The 19,089-nt window shown below is 46.5% G+C and overlaps 1 protein-coding gene across 1 annotated transcript in view; it reads left to right on the plus strand.

Annotated features, from left to right (window-relative positions):
• Window positions 1–14,326: 14,326 nt before the first annotated feature.
• TNFRSF12A (TNF receptor superfamily member 12A) overlaps window positions 14,327–19,089 on the plus strand; it is a 46,719-nt gene continuing 41,956 nt past the window's right edge. Inside the window, exon 1 of the mRNA XM_073547429.1 lies at window positions 14,327–14,800. Coding sequence (XP_073403530.1) covers window positions 14,329–14,800 — 472 coding nt within the window. The 5' untranslated portion in view covers window positions 14,327–14,328. The remainder of the gene's footprint in view (window positions 14,801–19,089) is intronic.

A 19,089-nucleotide genomic window follows, 5' to 3' on the forward strand; every position in this document is an offset into this window, starting at 1 on the left:
AACTACTATAATACTGCCTCTATGTACAACAATATAACTACTATAATACTGCCCCCCATGTACAAGAATATAACTACTATAATACTGCTCCTATGTACAAGAATATAACTACTATAATACTGCCTCTATGTACAAGAATATAACTACTATAATACTGCCTCTATGTACAAGAATATAACTACTATAATACTGCTCCTATATACAAGAATATAACTACTATAATACTGCCCCCTATGTACAAGAATATAACTATAATACTGCTCCTATATACAAGAATATAACTACTATAATACTGCCCCTATGTACAAGAATATAACTACTATAATACTGCCCCCTATGTACAAGAATATAACTATAATACTGCTCCTATATACAAGAATATAACTACTATAATACTGCTCCTATGTACAAGAATATAACTACTATAATACTGCCCTCTATGTACAAGAATATAACTACTATAATACTGCTCCCTATGTACAAGAATATAACTACTATAATACTGCCCCTATGTACAAGAATATAACTACTATAATACTGCCCCTATATACAAGAATATAACTATTATAATACTGCCCCTATGTACAAGAATATAACTACTATAATACTGCTCCTATGTACAAGAATATAACTACTATAACACTGCCCCCTATGTACAAGAATATAACTACTATAACACTGCCCCTATGTACAAGAATATAACTACTATAATACTGCCCCTATGTACAAGAATATAACTACTATAATACTGCCCCTATGTACAAGAATATAACTACTATAATTCTGCCCCCTATGTACAAGAATATAACTACTATAATACTGCCCCTATATACAAGAATATAACTATTATAATACTGCCCCCTATATACAAGAATATATCTACTATAATACTGCTCCTATGTACAAGAATATAACTACTATAATACTGCCCCCTATGTACAAGAATATAACTACTATAACACTGCCCCTATGTACAAGAATATAACTACTATAATACTGCCCCCTATGTACAAGAATATAACTACTATAACACTTCCCCTATGTACAAGAATATAACTACTATAATACTGCCCCCTATGTACAAGAATATAACTACTATAATACTGCTCCTATGTACAAGAATATAACTACTATAATACTGCCCCCTGTGTACAAGAATATAACTACTATAATACTGCCCCTATATACAAGAATATAACTACTATAATACTGCTCTTTTGTCACTGTCTCTGGATTTGCTTGGTGTTTTTCTGGTGCTTTTATTGCTTAGTGACTGATAATTGTGTTTTGTCGCCTTCAGTCATCATTATGGAGAAGCCTCGTTATTTCCGGGACACAGCAGCTGTATCTGTAGCGGCTGAGATACGGCTGAGATACAGTAGCAATGACAGACGATACATTGTTTCCATCGAGATTTTATGCCAAAGGGGGGTTTTTTTGTTTTTTTTTTGCTATTTGGGGATTTGTGTTTCGGTCATGGTCCTCACAGTTTTCTGCCTGCACAGGGCCGGTAGTGCACAACTCTCTCCCATGGAAGTCAATGCCTAACCCTAGGCTATGGTTTCCTAGGATCCGTGGCCCCGGGCGCTGCCGCCTGTCGTCTCCAGAGTGACACAGACCCGAACTCCGGCTGAGGCACACGGAGTTTTTAGAGCGATGTTTGGATCAGATGCTCTCCAGCTCCTCCAAAACTTTGAATTTCTGATCAGTTTCCGCTCCAAAAACTGCGCAAAAAACGCAGTGTGAATGAAGGCTAAGGGTCCATTGAGACGTCGTAGTATCGACACATCCGTGATCCCAGTCTTACAGGCACGACCAGTCAGACGATAGACAGGCGTCTGACAGCTACACGGACACAGGTGGGTGTGGGGACAGCGCCTTCTCCAGACCACACGGGGTTAATCAGAGGAACTGGAAAAACTGCATTTTCTGCGTTTATAATGTATGAGGAGGACGCCCGGCGGCCGTTTATCCCACCCCCGACATGAGCGCCGCTGGGCTGGGACTGACCCACAGAGCTCACGCTCCATCCACCCGGAGCAAAGTCACACCATCGAGGAAACAACACCAGACCACCGAGACCCAAGAGCTAACGCTCAGTGACAGAGCCCGGAGCGACCACACAGAGGAGCAGACAGACGGAGGGGCAGCGAAGATCCCAACCCCAAAGCTAACACTAATCAGAGGGCGAGGAGAGGAAACCCCAGCAAAAAGGTACAAGACATGATGGGGAGGTAGTACTGAGTATCACACAGGAGAGGATTAGATACACGGCTCAGCAGTCAGTGTCACACAGGAGAGAATTAGATACACGGCTCAGCAGTCAGTGTCACACAGGATAGGATTAGATACACAGCTCAGCAGTCAGCGTCACACAGGATAGGATTAGATACACAGCTCAGCAGTCAGCATCACACAGGATAGGATTAGATACACGGCTCAGCAGACAGTATCACACAGGATAGTAATAGATACACGGCTCAGCAGTCAGTATCACACAGGAGAGGATTAGATACACGGCTCAGCAGTCAGTATCACACAGGAGAGGATTAGATACACGGCTCAGCAAACAGTATCACACAGGATAGGTTTAGATACATGGCTCAGCAGTCAGTATCACACAGTATAGGATTAGATACATGGCTGAGCAGTCAGTATCACACAGGATAGGATTAGATACACGGCTCAGCAGTCAGTATCACACAGTATAGGATTAGATACACGGCTCAGCAGTCAGTATCACACAGGATAGGATTAGATACACGGCTCAGCAGTCAGTATCACACAGGATAGGATTAGATACACGGCTGAGCAGTCAGTATCACACAGGAGAGGATTAGATACACGGCTCAGCAGTCAGTATCACACAGGAGAGGATTGGATACACGGCTCAGCAGTCAGGTAAAAAAAGAAAATTTTTTCAGCTCACCCCAAAGAAGACAGCTATAAGTCCGATCGGTACACGGAATGTGGAAACAGGATCCCTCTGCAGCAAAGCGTAATATGGAAAAAAATTCCAGCATCCAGATCAGTAATTAGATTAAAAAAAATTTTATTCCTTTATTCCAAAATTTAAAAAAATCATAAGATTCTCCATCATGATAAGAGACGCATCAGGACGTGTAGTTGGACGCGTTTCGGACAAAAAACAGTTCTTATTCTAAGACAACACATAATACATCTGAACACATGCTTATAAAGGGAAACAAAGGAAGTCAAGGAACAATCAAGACTAAACATAGCCAGCTGATTAATAGGAGGTAGTAAGTCACAATCACACTTACAAAACACTCAAAATCTCACTCCTAATATTCATACCCGTTGGAACTCTGAATACTCTAATTACTGATCTGGATGCTGGAATTTTTTTCCATATTACGGCTCAGCAGTCAGTATCACACAGGAGAGGATTAGATACACGGCTCAGCAGTCAGTATCACACAGGAGAGGATTAGATACACGGCTCAGCAGTCAGTATCACACAGGAGAGGATTGGATACACGCCTCACCAGTCAGTATCACACAGGACAGGATTGGATACACGGCTCAGCAGTCAGTATCACACAGGAGAGGATTAGATACACGGCTCAGCAGTCAGTATCACACAGTATAGGATTAGATACACGGCTCAGCAGTCAGTATCACACAGGAGAAGATTAGATACACGGCTCAGCAGTCAGTATCACACAGGAGAAGATTAGATACACGGCTCAGCAGTCAGTATCACACAGGAGAAGATTAGATACACGGCTCAGCAGACAGTATCACACAGGATAGGATTAGATACACGGCTCAGCAGTCAGTATCACAGTATAGGATTAGATACACGGCTGAGCAGTCAGTATCACACAGGATAGGATTAGATACACGGCTCAGCAGTCAGTATCACACAGGAGAGGATTAGATACACGGCTCAGCAGTCAGTATCTCACAGGATAGGATTAGATACACGGCTCAGCAGTCAGTATCACACAGGAGAGGATTGGATACACGCCTCACCAGTCAGTATCACACAGGACAGGATTGGATACACGGCTCAGCAGTCAGTATCACACAGGAGAGGATTAGATACACGGCTCAGCAGTCAGTATCACACAGGAGAGGATTAGATACACGGCTCAGCAGTCAGTATCACACAGGAGAGGATTGGATACACGCCTCACCAGTCAGTATCACACAGGACAGGATTGGATACACGGCTCAGCAGTCAGTATCACACAGGAGAGGATTAGATACACGGCTCAGCAGTCAGTATCACACAGTATAGGATTAGATACACGGCTCAGCAGTCAGTATCACACAGGAGAAGATTAGATACACGGCTCAGCAGTCAGTATCACACAGGAGAAGATTAGATACACGGCTCAGCAGTCAGTATCACACAGGAGAAGATTAGATACACGGCTCAGCAGACAGTATCACACAGGATAGGATTAGATACACGGCTCAGCAGTCAGTATCACAGTATAGGATTAGATACACGGCTGAGCAGTCAGTATCACACAGGATAGGATTAGATACACGGCTCAGCAGTCAGTATCACACAGGAGAGGATTAGATACACGGCTCAGCAGTCAGTATCACACAGGATAGGATTAGATACACGGCTCAGCAGTCAGTATCACACAGGAGAGGATTGGATACACGCCTCACCAGTCAGTATCACACAGGAGAGGATTGGATACACGGCTCAGCAGTCAGTATCACACAGGAGAGGATTAGATACACGGCTCAGCAGTCAGTATCACACAGGAGAGGATTAGATACACGGCTCAGCAGTCAGTATCACACAGGAGAGGATTGGATACACGCCTCACCAGTCAGTATCACACAGGACAGGATTGGATACACGGCTCAGCAGTCAGTATCACACAGGAGAGGATTAGATACACGGCTCAGCAGTCAGTATCACACAGTATAGGATTAGATACACGGCTCAGCAGTCAGTATCACACAGGAGAAGATTAGATACACGGCTCAGCAGTCAGTATCACACAGGAGAAGATTAGATACACGGCTCAGCAGTCAGTATCACACAGGAGAAGATTAGATACACGGCTCAGCAGACAGTATCACACAGGATAGGATTAGATACACGGCTCAGCAGTCAGTATCACAGTATAGGATTAGATACACGGCTGAGCAGTCAGTATCACACAGGATAGGATTAGATACACGGCTCAGCAGTCAGTATCACACAGGAGAGGATTAGATACACGGCTCAGCAGTCAGTATCACACAGGATAGGATTAGATACACGGCTCAGCAGTCAGTATCACACAGGAGAGGATTGGATACACGGCTCAGCAGTCAGTATCACACAGGACAGGATTGGATACACGGCTCAGCAGTCAGTATCACACAGGATAGGATTAGATACACGGCTCAGCAGTCAGTATCACACAGGATAGGATTAGATACACGGCTCAGCAGTCAGTATCACAGGATAGGATTAGATACACGGCTAAGCAGTCAGTATCACACAGGAGAGGATTAGATACACGGTTCAGCAGACAGTATCACACAGGATAGGATTAGATACACGGCTGAGCAGTCAGTATCACACAGGATAGGATTAGATACACGGCTGAGCAGTCAGTATCACACAGGAGAGGATTATATACACGGCTCAGCAGTCAGTATCACACAGGATAGGATTAGATACACGGCTGAGCAGTCAGTATCACACAGGATAGGATTAGATACACGGCTCAGCAGTCAGTATCACACAGGATAGGATTAGATACACGGCTCAGCAGACAGTATCACACAGGATAGGATTAGATACACGGCTCAGCAGTCAATATCACACAGGATAGGATTAGATACACGGCTGAGCAGAGAGTATCACACAGGATAGGATTAGATACACGGCTGAGCAGTCAGTATCACACAGGATAGGATTAGATACACGGCTCAGCAGTCAGTATCACACAGGATAGGATTAGATACACGGCTCAGCAGTCAGTATCACACAGGATAGGATAAGATACACGGCTCAGCAGTCAGTATCACAGAGGAGAGGATTAGATACACGGCTCAGCAGTCAGTATCACACAGGAGAGGATTAGATACACGGCTCAGCAGACAGTATCACACAGAAGAGGATTAGATACACGGCTCAGCAGTCAGTATCACACAGAAGAGGATTAAATACACGGCTCAGCAGTCAGTATCACACAGGAGAAGATTAGATACACGGCTCAGCAGACAGTATCACACAGGATAGGATTAGATACACGGCTCAGCAGTCAGTATCACACAGTATAGGATTAGATACACGGCTGAGCAGTCAGTATCACACAGGATAGGATTAGATACACGGCTGAGCAGTCAGTATCACACAGGAGAGGATTGGATACACGGCTCAGCAGTCAGTATCACACAGGATAGGATTAGATACACGGCTCAGCAGTCAGTATCACACAGGAGAGGATTGGATACACGGCTCAGCAGTCAGTATCACACAGGACAGGATTGGATACACGGCTCAGCAGTCAGTATCACACAGGAGAGGATTAGATACACGGCTCAGCAGTCAGTATCACACAGGATAGGATTAGATACACGGCTCAGCAGTCAGTATCACACAGGAGAGGATTGGATACACGGCTCAGCAGTCAGTATCACACAGGACAGGATTGGATACACAGCTCAGCAGTCAGTATCACACGGGAGAGGATTAGATACACGGCTCAGCAGTCAGTATCACACGGGAGAGGATTAGATACACGGCTCAGCAGTCAGTATCACACAGGAGAGGATTAGATACACGGCTCAGCAGTCAGTATCACACAGGATAGGATTAGATACACGGCTCAGCAGTCAGTATCACACAGGATAGGATTAGATACACGGCTGAGCAGTCAGTATCACACAGGAGAGGATTAGATACACAGCTCAGCAGTCAGTATCACACAGGATAGGATTAGATACACGGCTCAGCAGTCAGTATCACACAGGAGAGGATTAGATACACGGCTCAGCAGTCAGTATCACACAGGAGAAGATTAGATACACGGCTCAGCAGACAGTATCACACAGGATAGGATTAGATACACGGCTCAGCAGTCAGTATCACACAGTATAGGATTAGATACACGGCTGAGCAGTCAGTATCACACAGGATAGGATTAGATACACGGCTGAGCAGTCAGTATCACACAGGAGAGGATTGGATACACGGCTCAGCAGTCAGTATCACACAGGATAGGATTAGATACACGGCTCAGCAGTCAGTATCACACAGGAGAGGATTGGATACACGGCTCAGCAGTCAGTATCACACAGGACAGGATTGGATACACGGCTCAGCAGTCAGTATCACACAGGAGAGGATTAGATACACGGCTCAGCAGTCAGTATCACACAGGATAGGATTAGATACACGGCTCAGCAGTCAGTATCACACAGGAGAGGATTGGATACACGGCTCAGCAGTCAGTATCACACAGGACAGGATTGGATACACAGCTCAGCAGTCAGTATCACACAGGAGAGGATTAGATACACGGCTCAGCAGTCAGTATCACACAGGATAGGATTAGATACACGGCTCAGCAGTCAGTATCACACAGGATAGGATTAGATACACGGCTGAGCAGTCAGTATCACACAGGAGAGGATTAGATACACAGCTCAGCAGTCAGTATCACACAGGATAGGATTAGATACACGGCTCAGCAGTCAGTATCACACAGGAGAGGATTAGATACACGGCTCAGCAGTCAGTATCACACAGGAGAAGATTAGATACACGGCTCAGCAGACAGTATCACACAGGATAGGATTAGATACACGGCTCAGCAGTCAGTATCACACAGTATAGGATTAGATACACGGCTGAGCAGTCAGTATCACACAGGAGAAGATTAGATACACGGCTCAGCAGTCAGTATCACACAGGAGAAGATTAGATACACGGCTCAGCAGTCAGTATCACACAGGAGAAGATTAGATACACGGCTCAGCAGACAGTATCACACAGGATAGGATTAGATACACGGCTCAGCAGTCAGTATCACAGTATAGGATTAGATACACGGCTGAGCAGTCAGTATCACACAGGAGAGGATTAGATACACGGCTCAGCAGTCAGTATCACACAGTATAGGATTAGATACACGGCTCAGCAGTCAGTATCACACAGGAGAAGATTAGATACACGGCTCAGCAGTCAGTATCACACAGGAGAAGATTAGATACACGGCTCAGCAGTCAGTATCACACAGGAGAAGATTAGATACACGGCTCAGCAGACAGTATCACACAGGATAGGATTAGATACACGGCTCAGCAGTCAGTATCACAGTATAGGATTAGATACACGGCTGAGCAGTCAGTATCACACAGGATAGGATTAGATACACGGCTCAGCAGTCAGTATCACACAGGAGAGGATTAGATACACGGCTCAGCAGTCAGTATCACACAGGATAGGATTAGATACACGGCTCAGCAGTCAGTATCACACAGGAGAGGATTGGATACACGCCTCACCAGTCAGTATCACACAGGACAGGATTGGATACACGGCTCAGCAGTCAGTATCACACAGGAGAGGATTAGATACACGGCTCAGCAGTCAGTATCACACAGGAGAGGATTAGATACACGGCTCAGCAGTCAGTATCACACAGGAGAGGATTGGATACACGCCTCACCAGTCAGTATCACACAGGACAGGATTGGATACACGGCTCAGCAGTCAGTATCACACAGGAGAGGATTAGATACACGGCTCAGCAGTCAGTATCACACAGTATAGGATTAGATACACGGCTCAGCAGTCAGTATCACACAGGAGAAGATTAGATACACGGCTCAGCAGTCAGTATCACACAGGAGAAGATTAGATACACGGCTCAGCAGTCAGTATCACACAGGAGAAGATTAGATACACGGCTCAGCAGACAGTATCACACAGGATAGGATTAGATACACGGCTCAGCAGTCAGTATCACAGTATAGGATTAGATACACGGCTGAGCAGTCAGTATCACACAGGATAGGATTAGATACACGGCTCAGCAGTCAGTATCACACAGGAGAGGATTAGATACACGGCTCAGCAGTCAGTATCACACAGGATAGGATTAGATACACGGCTCAGCAGTCAGTATCACACAGGAGAGGATTGGATACACGGCTCAGCAGTCAGTATCACACAGGACAGGATTGGATACACGGCTCAGCAGTCAGTATCACACAGGATAGGATTAGATACACGGCTCAGCAGTCAGTATCACACAGGATAGGATTAGATACACGGCTCAGCAGTCAGTATCACAGGATAGGATTAGATACACGGCTAAGCAGTCAGTATCACACAGGAGAGGATTAGATACACGGTTCAGCAGACAGTATCACACAGGATAGGATTAGATACACGGCTGAGCAGTCAGTATCACACAGGATAGGATTAGATACACGGCTGAGCAGTCAGTATCACACAGGAGAGGATTATATACACGGCTCAGCAGTCAGTATCACACAGGATAGGATTAGATACACGGCTGAGCAGTCAGTATCACACAGGATAGGATTAGATACACGGCTCAGCAGTCAGTATCACACAGGATAGGATTAGATACACGGCTCAGCAGACAGTATCACACAGGATAGGATTAGATACACGGCTCAGCAGTCAATATCACACAGGATAGGATTAGATACACGGCTGAGCAGAGAGTATCACACAGGATAGGATTAGATACACGGCTGAGCAGTCAGTATCACACAGGATAGGATTAGATACACGGCTCAGCAGTCAGTATCACACAGGATAGGATTAGATACACGGCTCAGCAGTCAGTATCACACAGGATAGGATAAGATACACGGCTCAGCAGTCAGTATCACAGAGGAGAGGATTAGATACACGGCTCAGCAGTCAGTATCACACAGGAGAGGATTAGATACACGGCTCAGCAGACAGTATCACACAGAAGAGGATTAGATACACGGCTCAGCAGTCAGTATCACACAGAAGAGGATTAAATACACGGCTCAGCAGTCAGTATCACACAGGAGAAGATTAGATACACGGCTCAGCAGACAGTATCACACAGGATAGGATTAGATACACGGCTCAGCAGTCAGTATCACACAGTATAGGATTAGATACACGGCTGAGCAGTCAGTATCACACAGGATAGGATTAGATACACGGCTGAGCAGTCAGTATCACACAGGAGAGGATTGGATACACGGCTCAGCAGTCAGTATCACACAGGATAGGATTAGATACACGGCTCAGCAGTCAGTATCACACAGGAGAGGATTGGATACACGGCTCAGCAGTCAGTATCACACAGGACAGGATTGGATACACGGCTCAGCAGTCAGTATCACACAGGAGAGGATTAGATACACGGCTCAGCAGTCAGTATCACACAGGATAGGATTAGATACACGGCTCAGCAGTCAGTATCACACAGGAGAGGATTGGATACACGGCTCAGCAGTCAGTATCACACAGGACAGGATTGGATACACAGCTCAGCAGTCAGTATCACACGGGAGAGGATTAGATACACGGCTCAGCAGTCAGTATCACACGGGAGAGGATTAGATACACGGCTCAGCAGTCAGTATCACACAGGAGAGGATTAGATACACGGCTCAGCAGTCAGTATCACACAGGATAGGATTAGATACACGGCTCAGCAGTCAGTATCACACAGGATAGGATTAGATACACGGCTGAGCAGTCAGTATCACACAGGAGAGGATTAGATACACAGCTCAGCAGTCAGTATCACACAGGATAGGATTAGATACACGGCTCAGCAGTCAGTATCACACAGGAGAGGATTAGATACACGGCTCAGCAGTCAGTATCACACAGGAGAAGATTAGATACACGGCTCAGCAGACAGTATCACACAGGATAGGATTAGATACACGGCTCAGCAGTCAGTATCACACAGTATAGGATTAGATACACGGCTGAGCAGTCAGTATCACACAGGATAGGATTAGATACACGGCTGAGCAGTCAGTATCACACAGGAGAGGATTGGATACACGGCTCAGCAGTCAGTATCACACAGGATAGGATTAGATACACGGCTCAGCAGTCAGTATCACACAGGAGAGGATTGGATACACGGCTCAGCAGTCAGTATCACACAGGACAGGATTGGATACACGGCTCAGCAGTCAGTATCACACAGGAGAGGATTAGATACACGGCTCAGCAGTCAGTATCACACAGGATAGGATTAGATACACGGCTCAGCAGTCAGTATCACACAGGAGAGGATTGGATACACGGCTCAGCAGTCAGTATCACACAGGACAGGATTGGATACACAGCTCAGCAGTCAGTATCACACAGGAGAGGATTAGATACACGGCTCAGCAGTCAGTATCACACAGGATAGGATTAGATACACGGCTCAGCAGTCAGTATCACACAGGATAGGATTAGATACACGGCTGAGCAGTCAGTATCACACAGGAGAGGATTAGATACACAGCTCAGCAGTCAGTATCACACAGGATAGGATTAGATACACGGCTCAGCAGTCAGTATCACACAGGAGAGGATTAGATACACGGCTCAGCAGTCAGTATCACACAGGAGAAGATTAGATACACGGCTCAGCAGACAGTATCACACAGGATAGGATTAGATACACGGCTCAGCAGTCAGTATCACACAGTATAGGATTAGATACACGGCTGAGCAGTCAGTATCACACAGGAGAAGATTAGATACACGGCTCAGCAGTCAGTATCACACAGGAGAAGATTAGATACACGGCTCAGCAGTCAGTATCACACAGGAGAAGATTAGATACACGGCTCAGCAGACAGTATCACACAGGATAGGATTAGATACACGGCTCAGCAGTCAGTATCACAGTATAGGATTAGATACACGGCTGAGCAGTCAGTATCACACAGGACAGGATTAGATACACGGCTCAGCAGTCAGTATCACACAGGAGAGGATTAGATACACGGCTCAGCAGTCAGTATCACACAGGATAGGATTAGATACACGGCTCAGCAGTCAGTATCACACAGGAGAGGATTGGATACACGGCTCAGCAGACAGTATCACACAGGATAGGATTGGATACACGGCTCAGCAGTCAGTATCACACAGGATAGGATTAGATACACGGCTGAGCAGTCAGTATCACACAGGATAGGATTAGATACACGGCTGAGCAGTCAGTATCACACAGGATAGGATTAGATACACGGCTGAGCAGTCAGTATCACACAGGATAGGATTAGATACACGGCTCAGCAGTCAGTATCACACAGGATAGGATAAGATACACGGCTCAGCAGTCAGTATCACACAGGATAGGATTAGATACACGGCTCAGCAGTCAGTATCACACAGGAGAGGATTAGATACACGGCTCAGCAGACAGTATCACACAGGAGAGGATTAGATACACGGCTCAGCAGTCAGTATCACACAGGAGAAGATTAGATACACGGCTCAGCAGACAGTATCACACAGGATAGGATTAGATACACGGCTCAGCAGTCAGTATCACACAGTATAGGATTAGATACACGGCTGAGCAGTCAGTATCACACAGGAGAAAATTAGATACACGGCTCAGCAGTCAGTATCACACAGGATACTGCTCAGCCGTGTATCTAATCCTATACTGTGTGATACTGACTGCTGAGCCGTGTATCTAATCCTCTCCTGTGTGATACTGACTGCTGAGCCGTGTATCTAATCCTCTCCTGTGTGATACTGACTGCTGAGCCGTGTATCTAATCCTATCCTGTGTGATACTGACTGCTGAGCCGTGTATCTAATCCTCTCCTGTGTGATACTGACTGCTGAGCCGCGTATCTAATCCTCTCCTGTGTGATACTGACTGCTGAGCCGTGTATCTGATCCTCTCCTGTGTGATACTGACTGCTGAGCCGTGTATCTAATCCTCTCCTGTGTGATACTGACTGCTGAGCCGTGTATCTAATCCTATCCTGTGTGATACTGACTGCTGAGCCGTGTATCTAATCCTATCCTGTGTGATACTGACTGCTGAGCCGCGTATCTAATCCTATCCTGTGTGATACTGACTGCTGAGCCGCGTATCTAATCCTCTCCTGTGTGATACTGACTGCTGAGCCGTGTATCTAATCCTCTCCTGTGTGATACTGACTGCTGAGCCGTGTATCTAATCCTCTCCTGTGTGATACTGACTGCTGAGCCGTGTATCTAATCCTATCCTGTGTGATACTGACTGCTGAGCCGTGTATCTAATCCTATCCTGTGTGATACTGACTGCTGAGCCGCGTATCTAATCCTATCCTGTGTGATACTGACTGCTGAGCCGCGTATCTAATCCTCTCCTGTGTGATACTGACTGCTGAGCCGCGTATCTAATCCTATCCTGTGTGATACTGACTGCTGAGCCGCGTATCTAATCCTCTCCTGTGTGATACTGACTGCTGAGCCGTGTATCTAATCCTCTCCTGTGTGATACTGACTGCTGAGCCGTGTATCTAATCCTCTCCTGTGTGATACTGACTGCTGAGCCGCGTATCTAATCCTCTCCTGTGTGATACTGACTGCTGAGCCGCGTATCTAATCCTATCCTGTGTGATACTGACTGCTGAGCCGTGTATCTAATCCTCTCCTGTGTGATACTGACTGCTGAGCCGCGTATCTAATCCTCTCCTGTGTGATACTGACTGCTGAGCCGCGTATCTAATCCTCTCCTGTGTGATACTGACTGCTGAGCCGTGTATCTAATCCTCTCCTGTGTGATACTGACTGCTGAGCCGTGTATCTAATCCTCTCCTGTGTGATACTGACTGCTGAGCCGTGTATCTAATCCTCTCCTGTGTGATACTGACTGCTGAGCCGTGTATCTAATCCTATCCTGTGTGATACTGACTGCTGAGCCGTGTATCTAATCCTCTCCTGTGTGATACAGACTGCTGAGCCGCGTATCTAATCCTCTCCTGTGTGATACTGACTGCTGAGCCGCGTATCTAATCCTATCCTGTGTGATACTGACTGCTGAGCCGTGTATCTAATCCTCTCCTGTGTGATACTGTCTGCTGAGCCGTGTATCTAGTCCTCTCCTGTGTGATACTGACTGCTGGGCCGTGTATCTAATCCTATCCTGTGTGATACTGACTGCTGAGCCGTGTATCTAATCCTCTCCTGTGTGATACTGACTGCTGAGCCGTGTATCTAATCCTCTCCTGTGTGATACTGACTACAGGTGGTACTGCATCTCAGCAGACAGTATCTTACATGGTATGATTAGATACACCGGGTCAGCTTAGATACCCTGCCTTCCTTGTCACCTTCCTCTCCCTTGTCTCCCGTAGATGGCAATGGTCACCGGTCTCATCCCCATCCTCCGCACCGCTCTGGAGGCCACTACGGATTACTCGGGGAGGACAATGTGGTTCGGCTTCGCGGTGGTACGCCTCCTCGCCCTCTATGTATCCGAGCTTCCTTGGAGTAAGCTGGATCTGGACTTTGATTGCCGCGGTAACGAGACCTCGGAGTTCTGCCGTAAAGCGTGCTTCAGTGACCACTTCCAGGTGCCGGTGGTCTCCACATGGAACAGCGCCTACGTCTTCTTCGTGGCCTCTGTCCTCCTCATGGAACTCTTCACCTCCCAGCTCCGCCATAACCTGACCAAGGCGACCATGAGGAAGAAGATGGTCCAGCATGAGGGGCCCCTGGTGGGGGCCTGGTCCTCAGATTTGGCCCACAAGGACCTGGTTCTGGACTTCCACCAGCAGAGGACGCTGCTGCTCCTGTACCTGCTGTGCATCCTCCTGCGCCTGCTGGGTGAGGTCTACTTCTTGTATGTCCTCTTCTGGTGGCATCTACCTCTGGTTTCTGGTGACCCCATTGAGTGCTCCACCCTGTTGTGTCCCGGGCCCTTCACGTGTTTGGTGCGGTTCCCCGCAGACAAGCGCATGTCCCTCTACCTCCTCGGCTCGTTGTCCGCCGTCTTGGCTCTGGTCTGTGTCATTTTCGCACTCTATAGCGTCTGCCATTACTTGGCCAAGTGTCGGGCCCACCAGGAGCATTGTGTGTGAGCAGCCATGATGGGTCGGAGGTGCCGCTCCGGTCATGGGGGGCCGAGAAAGGGAAACCCAAAGAACAATACAGAGGACAGAACTGCACAGCTGACACTGACGCCATAGGGTGACATGGACCCCGTAACCAGAGCCGCGCTGAACAAGGGGATGGGGGCACAATGTGACACCGACTGCACCACTGCCGGCAAGTAACAGGACTCGGATGGGGTTTTGCCAACTTGCTTGTCGTGTATACGGTTGTGTAGGTGTCACAATGCGACCCAACCTCTTCCTGCAGCGCCACGATGGAGCAGAGTCACCAAGCGAACCTCGGTCACACGACGACCATCACCGTCTGATTTGCCAGGTAGCCTCAGACTAAGGCCGGGATCACGCAGGCGAGGAATATGGCCGAATCTCACACGTAAATACCTGGCACTGCCACCGGCACTCGGGAGCGGAGCGTGCTGCCGCATAGCAATACCGGTGTATTGACATGAGAGACTCGGCCATATTCCTCCCTCGTGTGATCCCGGCCGAAACCTAATGCACGAACCACACAACATCAATTAGTCCGTATGGTACCGGAGCCCAGGACCGAACTGCATTACACAGATGAATGATAAAATTCTGCTTAAAAGCCGCCAACAAGGGGAGATCACGACATGTAGATCTATACTGTCACCACTAGGGGGAGCTCACTACATAGAGAGTTATACAGCCACCACTAGGGGGAGCTCACTTCATACAGATTTATACAGCCACCACTAGGGGGGTGCTCACTACATACAGATTTATACAGCCACCACTAGGGGGAGCTCACTACATACAGATTTATACAGCCACCACTAGGGGGAGCTCACTACATACAGATTTATACAGCCACCACTAGGGGGTGCTCACTACATACAGATTTATACAGCCACCACTTGGAGGAGCTCACTACATACAGATTTATACAGCCACCACTAGGGGGAGCTCACTACATACAGATTATACAGCCACCACTAGGGGGTGCTCACTACATACAGATTTATACAGCCACCACTTGGAGGAGCTCACTACATACAAATTTATACAGCCACCACTAGGGGGAGCTCACAGAATACAGATTCATACAACTATCACTAGGGGGAGCTCACTACATACAGATTTATACAGTCACCACTAGGGGAGCTCACAGAATACAGATTCATACAACTATCACTAGGGGGAGCTCACTACATACAGATTTATACAGCCACCACTAGGGGGAGCTCACAGAATACAGATTCATACAACTATCACTAGGGGGAGCTCACTACATACAGATTTATACAGTCACCACTAGGGGAGCTCACAGAATACAGATTTATACAACTATCACTAGGGGGAGCTCACTACATACAGATTTATACAGCCACCACTAGGGGGAGCTCACAGAATACAGATTCATACAACTATCACTAGGGGGAGCTCACTACATACAGATTTATACAGTCACCACTAGGGGAGCTCACTACATACTGATTTATACAGCCACCACTAGGGGGAGCTCACTACATACAGATTTAAGCTGCCACCACTAGGGGGAGCTCACTATGTACTGATTTATACAGCCACCACTAGAGGGAGCTCACTACATACAGATTTAAGCTGCCACCACTAGGGGGAGCTCACTATGTACTGATTTATACAGCCACCACTAGAGGGAGCTCACTACATAGAGATTTATACAGCCACCTCTAGGGGGAGCTCACTACATGCAGATTTATACAGCCACCACTAGGAGGAGCTCACTACATACAGATTTATACAGCCACCACTAGGGGGAGCTCACTACATACAGATTTAAGCTGCCACCACTAGGGGGAGCTCACAATGTACTGATTTATACAGCCACCACTAGAGGGAGCTCACTACATAGAGATTTATACAGCCACCACTAGGGGGAGCTCACTACATACAGATCTATACAGTCACCACTAGGGGGAGCTCACTACATACAGATTTATACAGTCACCACTAGGGGGAGCTCACTACATACAGATTTATACAGTCACCACTAGGGGGAGCTCACTACATACAGATTTAAGCAGCCACCACTAGGGGGAGCTCACTGCATGCAGATTTATACAGCCACCACAAGAGGGAGCTCACTGCATGCAGATTTATACAGCCACCACTAGAGGGAGCTCACTACATACAGATTTATACAGCCACCACAAGAGGGAGCTCACTGCATACAGATTTAAACAGCCACCACTACGGGTGCTTACTACATACAGATTTATACAGCCACCACTTGGAGGAGCTCACTACATACAGATTTATACAGCCACCACTAGAGGGAGCTCACTACATACAGGGTTATACAGTCACCACTAGAGGGAGCTCACTACATGCAGGTTTATTCAGCCACCACTAGGGGGAGCTCACTACATACAGGTTATACAGTCACCACTAGGGGGAGCTCACTGCATACAGATTTATTCAGCCACCACTAGGGGGAGCTCACTACATACAGATTATACAGTCACCACTAGAGGGAGCTCACTACATACAGATTTATACAGCCACCACTAGGGGGTGCTCACTACATACAGATTTATACAGCCACCACTAGAGGGAGCTCACTACATACAGATTTATACAGCCACCACTAGAGGGAGCTCACTACATACAGATTTATACAGCCACCACTAGGGGGAGCTAGCTGCATACTTTTGTATACATGTAAATATATCTACATAATTTTACCATATATACAGTATTAGTCTGGACATTTCTTTCTCCTTCAGTATTTGTACAGTGCGTCTGACCGTTGGTCCAAGCCTTTCTCATTCTGCAATGTTCTGGCTTCATCTATCTGCAAAGAAATCCATTCTAAACAACCTCCAGGATATTAGTGAGCGCAGCTCTTGATGTGACTAGAGTATGTTGTAACTGCAGGATAGTGACTGCAGCTTTGGATGTGACTCATTATCAGTATAATATGCAATTTCTGGACATTACCTGTAGATTTAATCTTTTCTCCAAAAAGTGTTCAACTGAGTTACACATGAACGGAGTTACACATGAACATTTGTCATGTTTTTTTCCGCCTTATTTATGCCGTGTATGATGATGCTTTGGTTTAAAATCTAATAATAAAATAAAAAGCTAGATAGACAGATCTGTGCTGGCTGTAATGAATGACTCTGACCACTAGGTGGCTCCATTAGGACACTGAACTATTCTCTGAGCCAATACATTGTGCTGCCACCTAGTGTCTCTAAGTTGAAAGTGGACTTTGTTTTTCTTCCATGGGAGATTATTTGAAGCTCCTCACTTCTGTCTATGTATAGTAGTAATTAATGAATTATTCTTTTTCACTATCGGCTTAGTTACTTATGATATAATTTTATACTTATTCCATGTTATCTGTGCTGCCAAGCCGCTCTCTATTTAAAGATTTTCTGCTTAGTTGGTGCAAATACACATCAGCCGATCTGAGCAAGTAGAGCTGCAGTGTAAAGCATGGGGGGAGATACAAAGCAACTGCTTGTGACGACTAAGAAACAGGAGATTGATTTTTTTTTTTTTTAATTATCTCTCATTGCAAATAAAAAATGCAGCTGCATCTCCTGATCGAAGGTGTGTGCAAATAATGCACGTGATTAAAGGACTGAGCAGGTAGGAATTTGTCAGAGGAAAGGACTGATATAATCTCATGTACAAATATATTAGAATGTCCAAGCAAATATATTAGAATGTCCAAGAACAAGTCTGCACTTGATTTTTCTGGTGTACAGCTCCAATTCTCCACTAGGGGGAGCTGCCATCACTGTGAATGATGTAGTGAGCCTTGTTCTCCACTAGGGGGAGCTGCCATCACTGTGAGTGATGAAGTGACCTTGGTTGTTCACTAGGGGGAGCTCTCCGCACACGGTTTCTATTCATCTCTCAGGCCGCAGGGTGATGCACTTACACTGCTTCTCCACCAGATGTCGCTACAATACATGGAAGCAATAGGAGAGGTCTCGGCCGCCCCACAGCTGTGACCACTGGTCCACAGACGCCGTCACGTGACCC

The sequence above is a fragment of the Dendrobates tinctorius genome, unplaced genomic scaffold, assembly GCF_039654945.1.
Source record: "Dendrobates tinctorius isolate UK_male_01 unplaced genomic scaffold, ASM3965494v1 ptg000152l, whole genome shotgun sequence".
NCBI lineage: Eukaryota > Metazoa > Chordata > Amphibia > Anura > Dendrobatidae > Dendrobates > Dendrobates tinctorius.